General features: G+C 40.5%; 1 protein-coding gene across 1 annotated transcript; it reads right to left on the reverse strand.

Moving 5' to 3' along the window:
• Positions 1-4,238: 4,238 nt before the first annotated feature.
• Positions 4,239-13,712, reverse strand: LOC311037863 (microfibril-associated glycoprotein 4-like; the record flags this gene model as incomplete). The annotated part of the gene is made up of 6 exons (XM_084047157.1): positions 4,239-4,299; positions 9,874-9,979; positions 10,519-10,686; positions 11,062-11,158; positions 11,575-11,766; positions 13,683-13,712. 6 exons carry the CDS (start codon positions 13,710-13,712, stop codon positions 4,239-4,241), a joined length of 654 nt encoding a protein of 217 aa, XP_083903283.1.
• Between the last annotated feature and the right edge of the window lie 864 nt (positions 13,713-14,576).

Below are 14,576 nucleotides of genomic sequence, written 5' to 3' on the forward strand. Positions count from 1 at the left end.
ACCTCTTTAAAGTTGCAAATGTATAACAAACTGTGAGTTTTTAAAGTACAATGCAGGGAATGACAGTATGCTAGTGAAACTAAAACCTTGTTCAGGGCATCTAGTCAAGAGTTTCTTTCTCCAAGCCATCAGACTTGTGAACTCTAAATAAGTGCAATATCCCCTATAAGTGCGATATCCTCTATCCTTTCTCTTCTATGCTGCTTAGGACTCCTTGCTGTACAATATGTTTGGGTGTTTCTTTTTAACTAGTAGTAGTTTTATATTCCAGTAAGCCAGTGGAACGGAACTTGGTTCAGTTATGCATTTTATGTATCTATCTATCTATCTATATTGAAAACAACGAACAGATATAATTAGCCAAATTATTATGTGAGTACACTATATCAATATGTAAAGAATATAATGTGAAACGTAGTGACAGTACATGTAAAAAAAAAAAGGCACTATTTTCCTCAGTGACAAATACCCAACAAATGCTCTTAATCACTAAAACATGTTTATTAAAGAGGCGATTATGCATTAGCCATTTCTGATAATGAAAATGGATGTATGGAGAGTGGGTGTGACTGTAACTCAAATGAGGTGGTCATTGTAAGAGGATTTATTTCTTTAGTTAATATGATGAAATCAAGAGTGCACATGGAGTCACGCAAGCCTCAGACCGTTTATACAATATGGAGTCACTTTCTCTCAGCATCCCTGCACTAAATTAGAAGAGAGACATAATATCTCTCTCTTTGTCTCTGTCTCTCTCCAGTTTTAGACATTCCACCTGACAGTGACAATATTATTGTCACTGTCAGGTGGAATGTCCAAAACTGGAACTTTTCAGAGAATTGATAAAAGAACCTTTTATTTAGTCACAAGCCCTTTTTAATAATTGTCATTGGTTCTATATTTATAAAACCCACTGACACACTTAACCAGTTTCACCTCCACTTTAAACATTCTTCGAAAATAGCGAAAATAGGCGATCAAGCTTGTAGATCAGCTATATTTGCAAATTTTGTGCAACACTCTGGTATGATGAATTAGGGAATTCATTTTAGAAAATAGTTATTTAATTTTTTAAATAAGGAGATACGTTTCTTCTCGACAGCGACAATATGGTGGCAGCACACTATGACGCCTTTTCAAAACAATGGTACTGCTCGCCATCATAGTAACTTAAACACGCAGAACTGTTGATTTATTGCTGTGATTCATTTAAAATTCTCCAGGACCTCAAAGTGTCTTGTAAAATATATATCATGAATTCCTTATAAACATTCTGTGTTTGGAAGGAGATTATGTTGAGTGCTGCCATCTTCAAATTAGACACTTGTTTTAAGCTTGAAGTCACTTTGTTTAAGATCTTACTGTATCTGCTGTTATTGCCTACATGTGAAAGTGTCCTCTGTAAAAAATACCCTAATCCAACATGGACATCTACTAATACTGTATGTTCTCGCCTCCAGTGATAGAATTTAAGGCACTACAGCAGCGGATTATTATTTCCATATCATGCAAAGAAAGGTTTCTATGATTTCACTTACGATTGATGTTATAGCTTTACAGTGTGCTTGCATGAGTTAAGTCTATTATCTTAAGTACCTCTAGCACTGAATTACTTGAATAAATCTTGACTGACCTTGGCTGTGTCTATTAATCATAGTAAGAAAAGGAGAACATTGTCGCTGTCAGGGAGAAAGCTTTTATCTCCATATTTCATCTTTTAATGTTTGTTTGTTTTTGATAGTTTTTTTTTTTAAACAAATGAATGCCCTATTTTATACTTCATTGTATGACAGAGTCGCACAGCAGCAGCAAAAATATCAGATCTATAAGTTCACAACATATTTGATTGCTGGAAAATGTAACATATGTAGATATCATTTGTGTAGCCTATCTACAGTATAATGACAGGCCCAAAATATGCAGAACCGGTTGGAAGTGGTTAAGTCTGTTTGTGGGTTTTATAAATATCTATATCTATATTTTTGTTAAAATAAGTGTTAAATAGCTCTATTGTGATAGTACTCATTGCTATGAAGTGTTTGTTCAGTAGGATACAGGATACAGGATAAACAAGTGAAAATTGGAAGTGATGAGACAGAGAAACTAGAAAAAGTGCTCCTCGGAGCACAGGTCTCCGCCAGGTCAGGTACGTTATTGTGGGCTCCTAGTGGCGCTATAATAGATCAATGTGAAAGTTGTGCCAGTTATTCCTAGGCCTTTCACAGCAAGCGGACACTGCATTCATGATTTGGGGCATTTTGTTCCAAAAATGTGTTTTGCTAAATTAGACCTGCTGGTGGCGCTATAACAGGCCATTGTGAAAAGGGTGGCATTTCTTCCTCTGCCTAGTGGGAATGTGCGTGTGAAATTTCACGGAAATTGCAAGCTGCGTGCATAATTTGAGGCCTTTTGTTCAAAACGGACCAATCCTGCAAACTTTGGAAGCCAACCTTAGCCAATCAGGATGGAATATGGGAAATCGGACAAATCCGTGTTGATCACATGACTGTAGAGATGCTGTGTACCAATTTGCATGATGTTTGGATCAAATCTGTAGGAGTAATGTCAAAAAATTGATTTTGCACAAATCGGCCTCCTGGTGGCGCTCTAACAGGCCCATGTGAAAAATTGGGGCAGAGGTTCTGAATTGGCATCCAGGGAGTGTGTGTGCACAGTTTCGCAGCGACCGTGCCAACGGTGCCGGAGATGCTAACGGACAGATAGACACACGGACGGACGGACGGACAGGGGGTAAAACATACTCTCTCGCCATGCCTTTCGGCCTGGCGGAGACAACGAGCAAACAAAATTGGAACTACATTTTAAGCTGATAAATGATGATCCTGATTGGCTGAAAATGTGCCACCCACCTGAAATGTATTTTCTGTTTATTAAAGAGACCCGTGGTACTGAACAAACACTCGAGCAATGATTACTATCAGAAGTGCTTTCACCTTTTAACAAAAAACTTGTTTTTTTGTTTTCTCCCAAAAATATCACTTTCCCTCTACCTTTGACCAATTAAAACAGACAACAAGAGATTGTGACTAAATAACTACATTTGATTTGTAATAGGTTATTTTTTCCATTTCCTGAAAAGTAACGATTTTGGACATACAAGGTATCTGCCCGACAGTGATGACATAAATAAACGTGTACTAAATGAAGGACACTTGTGTCAGGTCCATATAACAAGTCCTTGATGTTCTCATTCACCTGCCAGCATCAAAACATTTCCCCACATCAAAGACCAAAGGCTGGCTCAGAGCACTGAAACATACAGCACCTGGACTGCCTGTACTACTGTATACTCTTCTAGTCTTGTGAGAGGTATCATAGTGTGAAACCATCTCCAGCAAATGGTTACTCTATGTGTATATTTTATGAATCTGTATGACTGGGACAGATGCATCAAATGTGTATGTTCATTCAGAAGTCACTAATACAATGTTCACATCTCGAGAGGAAGACAGATGCGTTGACCATGGGCATGATGATTTGACAGAGAGATGAATGTCTGCACCTACAGTAATGTCCTGTGAGCTCCATTTGATATATTAGTATATGATATTTATGATACATAGTGTATCCTACATTGTGAAAGAAGAAAGGGGACATGTGACTTTTCTCTTTATGTACTGTAGTATACTGTATACTGTGATATGTTCATGGAAATCATTCCCTGGTTTCTAAGTTATTAATATATTCCTTTTAGTCATTCTAAGATAGGGTCCTCTTTGGTCCCTATACTGATGTGCCCATCCATGGGTGGAATAGAGTAAGAAAACTGACCTATTAGACTTAGTGATCTAAGAGATATTAGATAAATATCCCTTGGCTTACTGTATAAGCTATTGGTGAAATATAAGTTATGAATATGAATAACTTGTTTTTTACAATATAGTATGTGCTTAAATGTTAGAAGTAAAACACTCTAATGGGATGGCTCCTTAATAGACACATATTATCAAAAGTTTTATGCTAGTGTCTCTGGGGCTATACATTTACTCACTGTAAAAAATACAGCATATAAACAACCTCTCCAAGAATAGCCCAGTCAAGAAACTGTCAGTTCAAAACATTGATGTTTTGTTTTGGTTGCCATGCAAAAACACAACCCTTATGAAAACTGTAGGCATACTTAGCCATCCCACAAATCACAGTCAAGTAGTATTGTAAAAGTTACACCACTATACCTGCTACAGTGAGTAGGGTCCTCCTTCCTCCTCTGACCACGTCTATTTGTTTGGCGTGGTGAAGTGATCCAAAGAGAATTCAGCTTCGTAGCATGTAGGAGTGCTGTTGGAAAAAGACACCACACCGCAGGTTTAAATGGACAAGTCTGGTAGCAGCTTCCATACGCCAGTTAGAGGGAGCCTCTCTCACGGCAGCAACAGGAGGCAGCTGCTATCAGTGCTTGTTGCTCTGGCTGCGGCGGAGGATAGCGAAGGACAGAGAGCCAAAGAGTGGTAGCACATTGACCCACCCACCCCCTCCCTGTGTGACCCACATCACAGAGCTCTTATGTGTTACAGTGCATTGATCATAACAAACAGACACACAAAGCATATCAGAGAACATTGGGAATAGCTGGCCTGACCATGCTGAGTACAGTTCGTACAGTAACCAGAGAAGTACAATGCTTTACACTTCATAGAGTTATTGTCTCCGCCAGGCCGAAGGCATGGTGGAGAGTATGTTTTCACTTTGTCCGTCTGTGAACACCTAACATTGGTCAAGCTTCACGTGACATCACAATATGTAATATAAATAGGTAAGACAGAATTAATCAGGAACAGTACTTTCTTTTACCACCTCGCCTGGCGGAGACCTGTGCTCCGAGGAGCACATTTTCTAGTTGTATTCTGTGTTTGTACGTGGAACATCAGACGCTGAATTAACTGTAAGGTGAGAGGATCAGTGATATAACTCAGTTGGTACTGTTCCCACGTCTTGGATAACTGTTGTGGAGAGAGAGATCATGTACTTCTGGAGAGTGTCTATGCACTGTTTTAAACCGGCATCATCAGTCTTTTTCACTGCTCAGCCTTGTGTGAGAGGAATCCTGTAAGGAGCAGTCAGTCACATGAAAGCCTCCCAATGTACTGTATAGCATCACACGCACAACTGAACAGGCAGCTGCCAGCTGCATAGGCACTTTCCTCTGTGTTTCTCAAATGAGGGTACTAGTTGGCTACCCCTAGGGGTACTTTGGGGTAATCCTATAGGTAGTAAGAAAATCAAGTTCTTGTCTCATGTGTACTGGAAGGGTCTACTATAATTGCTGCGAGTCTCGGGTATAAGCTCATTTTAAATCAATTTATCCTTATGGACACACAAGGACCTGATCAGCTTTTTCTTTTCTTATTTTAATCAGAGGCCCATGTCACCATGACTCAGCCATAACCATATAAGGAGTTCCCAATGCAGCTACGCCCAAATTTGGAGTGTGTTGTCTAACCTCAATGTGTCGTCATGGCATCTGGCGCAAACAAATCAGTCAGCTCCATATATGGGCACAAAAGGAGGTATGCCCATGTATGGGCATATACTGATGACATTAAAGGGACAAGGACTGACAGATATAGAGATCTCCATATACTGTATGGGCATATCAGTCGGATATGGTGCAACGTAGTTGTGAGGGCCGTGTAGACAAGTTAGACATATTTAATCAAGACCTATTTATTGGTCATTTGAATTATGTTCTAAATACCATATCCTCTGTCCTCAAACAGAATGGTTGGAAGATGAAATGATAGGTGGAAGATGAAATTATACTGTACATGGGTCGAGCCAGCTAGGCTCACCATCACAGTTGACACCTCAACCAGGTCTGGGGTTGGACTGAGGCCGGTGAGCAAACCCAAAGGTCCGCAGTAGCCACCTCGGATAAAGTTAATAAGGCGTATTATTCTCAGTCGGGCAGTGATTGTGGCAAGCACCTGAAGAGGGGGGGGGGGTAGTACAGCTCCTGGTGGTTCGCTCCCTCTAGCCCAAGGTGTTCCAGATGGTCCATGGCTAGGTGGGGACCGTCTTCTTCAGGACTGACAAGACCCTGTGACGACTTCAGACTGGGTTCTACTGACAAAGCTGACGTGGGACTGTTCGAGTCACTGCCCATATTTCGCCGCAGGCTGAAAACCCACCTCTTCAGGAAACACTACCCTTCCTCTTTGCCTGGCCTACTTGTTGTTAACTAGTTGTACGAACGCTTGTTTTATTGTTGTATTGTTCATTGGATCGTGTTTAGTCGATACACTTATTTGTTTTAGCTCCTGCTCATTTGATTTTGCTATTTTGTCTCATCTGTTTAAGGAAATAGGTAGCTGATATATTGCACTTTTACCCTAGCGCTAGGTATACTGTTGGTTGCTTGTTTTTGCAGAAAATGCACTTAAGACTTCTGGTGATTAGTAGTTTTCGTTCCCTACCTATGTTGAATGCACTTATTGTAAGTCGCTTTGGATAAAAGTGTCTGCTAAATGACTGTAATGTAATGTAATGTAATGTAATGTAATGTTCGGCCACAGGTGCGATCACTACACCAACGGAAGGGTCTTACCCGGCACACACATGCCCCAGACAACAGGAACAGGAATACCAAAGCGTGAGAGGAGACTTTGCCTCAGGCATTGGGTGTGGGCGTTGAACACATCTGAGGGTAAGAAGAGAACCAGGTGGGGTACCTATGTTGAATGCACTTATTGTAAGTCGCTTTGGATAAAAGCGTCTGCTAAATGACTAATGTAATGTAATGCAATGATTGAGATACAGTACCCGCCACACTGGATGACCGGCGCCCTGGGGGATCAGAGCCCCTGGGTCCTGGGGAAGGAACGCGGGTGTCTATTGTGTAGGGTGAGTCTGTCCAACCTTTTGGACCCGTGAAGACTTCTTGTCTGTGTCCACTTTTGTCCTATTCGGTATCGGTGCCAACAAGGTGCTGTAGATGTGATAAGCCTGCAATACATGTATTTTTTTTTTCAAGGTCATTGCAAATCCAAACATCAATAGAAAGGCACCGCTCTTGCTCCCATTTAGCTCCATTATAATGCAAGTTGCTAGCAGAAAGGAAGACATTTCTTATTTCTTATTTGTTTCACAGCTTCTTTTACAAGAAATTGAAACCAGTAAAACTGCATGCTGTTACACTAGCGGGGCGTTTGGCAGTGGCATCATCTTAAAAACAATAAAAAAGTGGAAAAAGGACAAAGGGCCCTTTCATCTATAGCTGCTATAGGAGAAAAACAGCTTTCTATGGACCTTAGATATGTATTATTCTAGATGACACTAATATAACTTGATACATAGTTTTTTTCACCAACTTTAACCCCTCTACCATGACAAATTACTACTCAAGTACTCATTATACTGAAAACACGTCTTTCCCTTGAAATTAAAATATGATTAACACTGCCCAGTCAGCTCATATGCTTGCAAGAAAAATGGCGGCAGCAGCAGATGCAGCTCTCCCTGCCAGCAGCAAGAATGATGATTAACTGCTGCAAATTTATTGAAGTGAGGGGAGTGTCTTATTGGCTGAAGACATTTAATGTCTTCTTTGTGAATGGCTCGTACAAATCATAATGTTTCATCTGTAAGCGTGTAACATACAAAATGAAGTGATGAATATAATTTACTCTTGCATGCAATCTTAAAGTACATTTCATATCAGATAATTACTTTGTATAAGTACTACACAATTAATATCAGATATGTCTTTTACTGAAGTGGTATGCCAATGGGTGACGTTAATTTTAACCATTTTCTAGTGAGATATCTCTATTTGTACTTAATAAAACTGCATGCATAGAAATGCCAATGTAAAGTAAACCGGGTAAATGTAGGGCATTAGAGGGGGGGGGGGGGGGGACACTGCTAAAGCACCACTTTATCATGGAGTCCAAGGCAATGAAGTGCAATAAAACAGTCAAATTGATAAGGTCATGACTCATTGCTGAACTGACCTTGAGAGTCTAAAGAAGATTTTCCATCAACTCCGGGAGAGGTTATGGCTGTTAGGATAGATGGGCTGATCTTGAGAAGGTCTATAAATCCAAGGATGCTCATAGATACATCACTTTTTATATAGACATAATGTAATGCTATGCTTAGTTTAGAAATCAGACTGGAAGGCCTAAAGCTATCTGTTAAAAGGAACCCTAGCTAATAAGCCAAATATGGCTTAATACATTATAATTGCCCTCTATAACTAAAATATATATTTTTAAACACCTTAAATATTTTATTTATTTTAGAAACAGTTAATCTTTTACTCAAGAGGAGCAATGCCCGTCGCAAGTTGATGATGTCATTTGCCCATGTGGTCTAGCCCTATGGAATGTATGGAATGCATGTGCAAAAAAACTAGCATCAATTATCGATTTGATGCTCATATTAACCATAGGAAGTATTAAGTTGTTTTTTTATTTTCACATGCATTCCATAGATTCTATAGGGCTAGACCACACATGGGCAAATTACATCATCAACTTGCGACAGGCATTGCCCCTATTGAGTGAAAGATGAACTATTTATAAAATAAATACAATATTTAAGGTGTTTTTAGGTATATTTAGTTTATTAGCCGTCATTCCAAATCCAACACTTGCCTGCCATTGACGGAGATTTCCGTAAATTCAAAAAAGATATATATTTTTTAAATTACGCTGGAGGGCGCTCTTCCCTAACCTATGAATGATCCCTTGACTCTGAGAGAATCATAGAAGCAGAGATGACGTCATCCCCAAAACAGTCAGTCCATCCACTCCCATGTTATGAGATGTAGAAAAACACATCTAGCTCGGGGGTATTTTCACATATTTAGTTTTTCTGTTGTCCCACTTCTTGGGTCCACTTGAAGAGGACTCAGTTCGGTTCATTTAAAAAGGGACATACGTAAAAAGACCTTAGTATAATTTGTGGTCAACATATTATTTCTGAACACAAGTGATTCTGTAAAGAAGCTTGCACAAATTGCTGAGGAAATAAGGAGGAGACAGGCAGGAACCACAGGTGGGAATGACAGCTGGGATTGTATTTATTGACCACTTGCTATTATTGACCACTTCTGCCAGCCTGAAGTGACTCCTGCCACGACAATTACCCATCCAATAACTATCAGAACTCTCTGACACCCTGTCCAGTTCCTGTGAGGTGTGAAAAGGACAAATACAACACTTTCCATTTGAACAAGACAAAGTATTGTTATTTGCAGGCCGATCCATAGTCCCACACCGGACAATGCAGTGATTGGGTATTTAAGGTCAAAATGACGTACTTGGTTTTCCGCAACACTTTGCCTTCCATAGGCGTGATTTATTCTTAGTTGCACGCAGGTGTCGTACTCTGTAATAGCAGATGTACAAGCTCACAATGCATCGCAATGCTTTGCATCGCAACACGGTGGGAGCATGTAGATCTGCTATTGTTGATATACATTTTAGAAAATGTATGATTATTATTTATTTATTTTTTACAATTTTTATTACCATTTGTTTTTCTTTTTACGATGACATGGCCCTAATGGGGATGCCAGGTTGAAAGTGATTCATGTAAGTGATCTATGTACACTAATTGCTAATTTATACTATGGCAGGTCATATGAAAAAAATACAATTGGGCTTAACAGATTTGAGCCGTGTGGCATTTTAAGTCTCTTCCCTGGTCTCAGACAGGCCTGTTCTGCTACAATGAAACTAACCATCTGTATCTTCACCCTGCTCTTCTCTTGGGGCTAGTGGTCTGATCTTCATAGCAATAGACTTCAGGTATACAGGACCCCATGTCCACCATGTAATACCAATATTACGCGTGTCACCAGCCCACACATAAACTCCATTGGGATTTGAATTATGACAACTAGCGTACCAGTGCCCCCCCATAAGGTCTTTAGCACAATGAACACCACCATGGGCATCCTGGTCTCGGTCTAGAGTGGAGAATCTCTGTCCATTGTGATAGCTTAGTGCGTCACCTGTGTGGAAACAGTTCAAAAAGGGAAGGTAAGTGCAGTACAACAATGTCCACATCATCATCATCATCATCATCATCGTGACATCATAATCAGTTTTTTGAATGACAATAATTGCATGTGTGGGTTTCAAGTGACTTGGGCTACTGTTGGGTGGTGTGGATTTATGGTTGTGAACTCAGTAAGACTAACAAAGAGGTAGCAAACTCAACTGTCATTTATGAGTATAACTGGGAAAGTCAAATGTGACTTAGTTGGCCACTTAGTTGGCCACCGTTACATATTAATGTTGTTATACTTTAAAAATCATTCTTTGCATGTATTTACACAGGAGATCACAAAAGGAGGGATATACTGTACGGTGTCATAACCAAAACAAACAATAATCAACAGTAAAAGACTGAGTGTTCATTTTAACTGTGTGTGCGTAAGAATGGACCCTTCATGGTCATTTTTTTAAATTGAACTCAATTTAACACTCAGGATTCTGCTGTGTCGGATTGCAGTTTGTGGAGATCACCTCTTCTACTTATCAAACATACCTGCTTCTCCATCTTTGAACAGATCAACGTGTAGCCTGTATCCATAGTCCTCTGAGTGTATGTAAAATGAGGTGTACTGGGCAAATGCACTCCTCCCACTAAAGTCCTCCATGTCCACTCTCAACTCGCATCTTCTCCGTGTAGTCAGACAGTAGATGTTCTCCAGCCCTACAATACATTAACCCATCTAGACCTGAGGCCGATTCTACAAATGCCTTCAAACACTTTCAAGATTTTTCAAAATCAGTGCGGCATGAAGTGACGCGCTGTGAGCTTGTACAGTATATCTGCTATTTTTGAATAGCCAACACAAAAATCTAAAATGTCACAGGTCCTTTCCCGGTTTTAATGGGTTAAGACATACAAGGACATGTGGCAGTTTAACAGTTTATCTTTAGCATAAAATATTTTTAACCCATGGACAATATCATACCAATGGTACATGAAATCTGTCACAACTTGTGTTGTCTTGTCTATCAGCCATTAAATATCGAGTCGTTTGTGGTTACATCTCAGGATATTTACTCAACTGTAGCTTCTCACCTAGCCAGTATTCTCCATCAGCATTGCCAAATCCTCTCTTGTAATCGTCCCAGGGTCTGTAAAATAACACGGTGCCATCCATCCGTCTTTGAAAAACCTTAGCAGTAAAACACAGAGAGGGGAAGTGAAAAACTGAAAGAGAGAGAAACAAAAGGAGGGAAATCCAGAGAAGGGACGGAAATATGATTGAATGACAAAAACTCTACTTGTCCAATAAATGAACACTGAATATTATTGCTCATTTTAACAACAGTAGGAGACAATGTGTATAATAAAATAAGTGGGTAAACTGAAGCAGTTTAATTGACACTCAAAATTCATATCAGTATTAGTATTAACCTGGCAGCCCAAGATCCTCCGACACCAAAACAAAATATGGGAGTAAGAAACTCATTACCACCCATGGATATGAAATTCCACCACACACAATCAATGCATTCAGTAAACATGTTCTGCAAGCTGAAATTACAGTGAACTAAACAAGCATCCTGAAGGACATTGAAATATTCTTACCGTCCACTTCCCTCCATCAGTGCCCATGTCACAGTAGACCTCTACAGCAGTATTAAACTTAACAGGATAGATGTTATAGACCCCACTGGGAGCACTGTTGTTGAGGTAGTGGATATCATCACAGTCCCTTGGCAGGGAATGCACAACCACGGGGGCCAGGAGACACAGGACAAATGCTACCTCATATAGTGGCTAGGATCAAAATTGGACAAAAAACGAAACAAAGAATGACGTATGCATTTTTGCTGGTCTGCCGAAAATTGCCACAATTACCAATAATTTATAACTTAGTTATAACAACAATTATGCCATAACATACATGATACCTACATTGTATAACGATACAATTAATCTCATGGTCAGGACCAATTGTTAGCTCTTCACGTTGAACTGACACAAATTAACATTACTCTATGCACAGAATTTGGTTGTACATGTTCAAATGAAGAAATCTTACATTTCTAGTCAAACATATAAATCCTCTTCCCTGAGTGAGTGAGAGAAATGCTGCTTACCATCATGGTTCAGAAATGACAGAAAGATGGTTTGTCTCCTTGGTGAGGGTCCTTTACAGGTTACATGTGGTGGTCACTATCATCCACAAATCGTAAATGTCAACATACATACTGTATTTGTGTTGAGCTTGTATCAGTTGGGGGAAAAATGTGTTTATGCCAAGTGCTGAGAAGTACACTTGTACTTTGCATCTGAGCATCAGGAGTTGGACTCATGCTCAGCCATAAGCCGTGGTTGTACGTAAATAACTGATTTACAAGAACAAGAAACAGTTACTGTTATAGAGCAACGCGGTCATTAGCTGCCCAAAAAAAGGACTAAATAGAAGAGAATACTGTACTGGTATTAAAATACAACACAATCCTTCTATGCAGTAGATGTCAACCATGTTAGTTTTATTCAGTACCATTGGTATTAACCCAGACCTGAGGCTGATTCTACAAATGCCTTCTTTTTTTTTTTAACTACATTTTTTATCCCACGATTTTGTAACCCACATTTTTTTCACCCAGTGCCAATTGCCTATGTAATCCTGGGCACTACCTACCCTCTGCCAGCCTAGGGAGAGCCCAAGCTGAAGCTCATGCCTCCTTCAATGCATGAGGAGCAAGCAGGCCGCTTCTTATCACCCGACAGGGGGGAGTTTCCCTGGTTGGACATAGCGCGTGGAAGGAACACGTTATTCCAACCAGTTCCCTTCTCCTCCATCAGGCGCCCCGGCTGACCAGGGGGTCAGCCGGGGCATTACAAATGCCTTCTAATCAGTTGTTCTCACACTTTTTTTTTTTGAAATAGCAGATGTACAAGCTCGCAAAAATAAAAAATGATAGATGCTTTCCCAGTTTTAATGGGTTAAGGGTGCCGTTTGGATCCTGGCCATGTCCCTCCGCAAGACACTGAACCCATAACTGCTCCAGGTTGGTTCTTTTCATATCATCAGTATGTGAATGGGTGAATGTAAAACTGTAAAGCATTGTAATGCAGACCATGCATGTCCATGTAAGAAATGTGTCACACAAAACATTTCATGATCCCCAGGTCAACAACAGATGCGTGGAGCTTCTAGCTGGATTACACACTCACATGCACACACACGTATACAAACATAAGTTGGTGTGTGCGTGTGCGTGCGTGCGTGTGTGTGTGTATGCGTGCGTGCGTGTGTGCACGTGTACATGTGTGTGCCAGCTTCATGAGAATTTGTTGAGTATACCATCTGGACTCGTAGGCCTTGTTTGTTCTAACTTATCATTGACCTCCGAGACATGGATTTCAGATTAAAGGACTTCATAGCACAAATTTAGGTCATACTAACATCTAAAGTTTACCAACAAGAAAATGGACACTGTTGTGTAGGTTTTGGCATATCAAACCAAGCCATGTATTCAACTTGGCTAAAACTGTCTTGATGTGGATTGAACCTGAAAGTTGTGCTGTACTGTACAGTAGATTCTGTCAGTAACTCTGTCAAGATGTGATGTACTGTACTGTATGACCCTTCCACACATACAACCATTACTCATTAGACACAATATTTCCATCTTTATGGGGTCTTCCAGAATGAAAGTGGTCTGATCTGCAGGTCTCTCTACGTGGTCCTCAGACGAGCCCTCCACCGGCATCTCCAGTCATCCGGGTTCTCCATACATTTGGCCAGCTCGTTGGTGCGTCTTTCTTTAGCACGTCCACATACTGTAGGTAGGTGTGGGACGTCCTACTGATCGACGCCTGTGTGTTGGTTCCCACAGTGCAAGCTTTCTGGCAAGGAGTTCATGTCGATAGAAATGACATCCTCCTGACTGCCATCTTCTCTGGCACACATGGTAGCTCCCAAAAAGACGTTTGTTGGTAAAGTGTTGGTCCTGTTTGTAAGGCCTGCGTCAGTGTCCAGCACTCACAGCCGTAAAGGAGAACGGACTCCACAGTAGCAGAAAAGAAACTTATCTTGATGTGTCGGGGGAGGTTGTGAGTAATCAGTCATTGTTTTGTGGATGATAAATATGAGTAAAACTTCTGACAGACTTTCAATAACCCCCTCTCAACTCAATTCAGCACTCAATGGAAGATTTCCAAACTGCACCTGAGACAAAATGAGACCCCATCTACTACTGTATTGTATACTGGTGTTGTCTTTATTTTGTGAACTTCTAGGACAAATGAGTGGAATTAACTGTAACTACAAAAAGGTGCTCCGTGGAGTGCATATCTATGCCAGGCTGAGCTCTGCCTATACCAGGGCTATCTATGAGTCGTGAGTTGCAGCCCTCGGTATCCAGGGAAGTTGTGGGGGAAATAGCTGTTCCACGACTTACAGTTCAACTTTTCACATTCATGGCAACCCCAAGGCTAGAAGTGAAAGCACTTTTTATCGTGTGCTCTACAGAGGTAATTTGGTGACAAGATCATTCATGTTCCTACAACAAACAGTGACATTTGTCGCTTTTGTGGCACCCCCTAAGGGTCTTTTGCTTTTGGCCTCTGTGGTC

Source organism: Gymnoscopelus microlampas (assembly GCF_963454915.1).
Source record: "Gymnoscopelus microlampas genome assembly, chromosome: 21".
NCBI classification, from domain to species: Eukaryota; Metazoa; Chordata; class Actinopteri; order Myctophiformes; family Myctophidae; genus Gymnoscopelus; species Gymnoscopelus microlampas.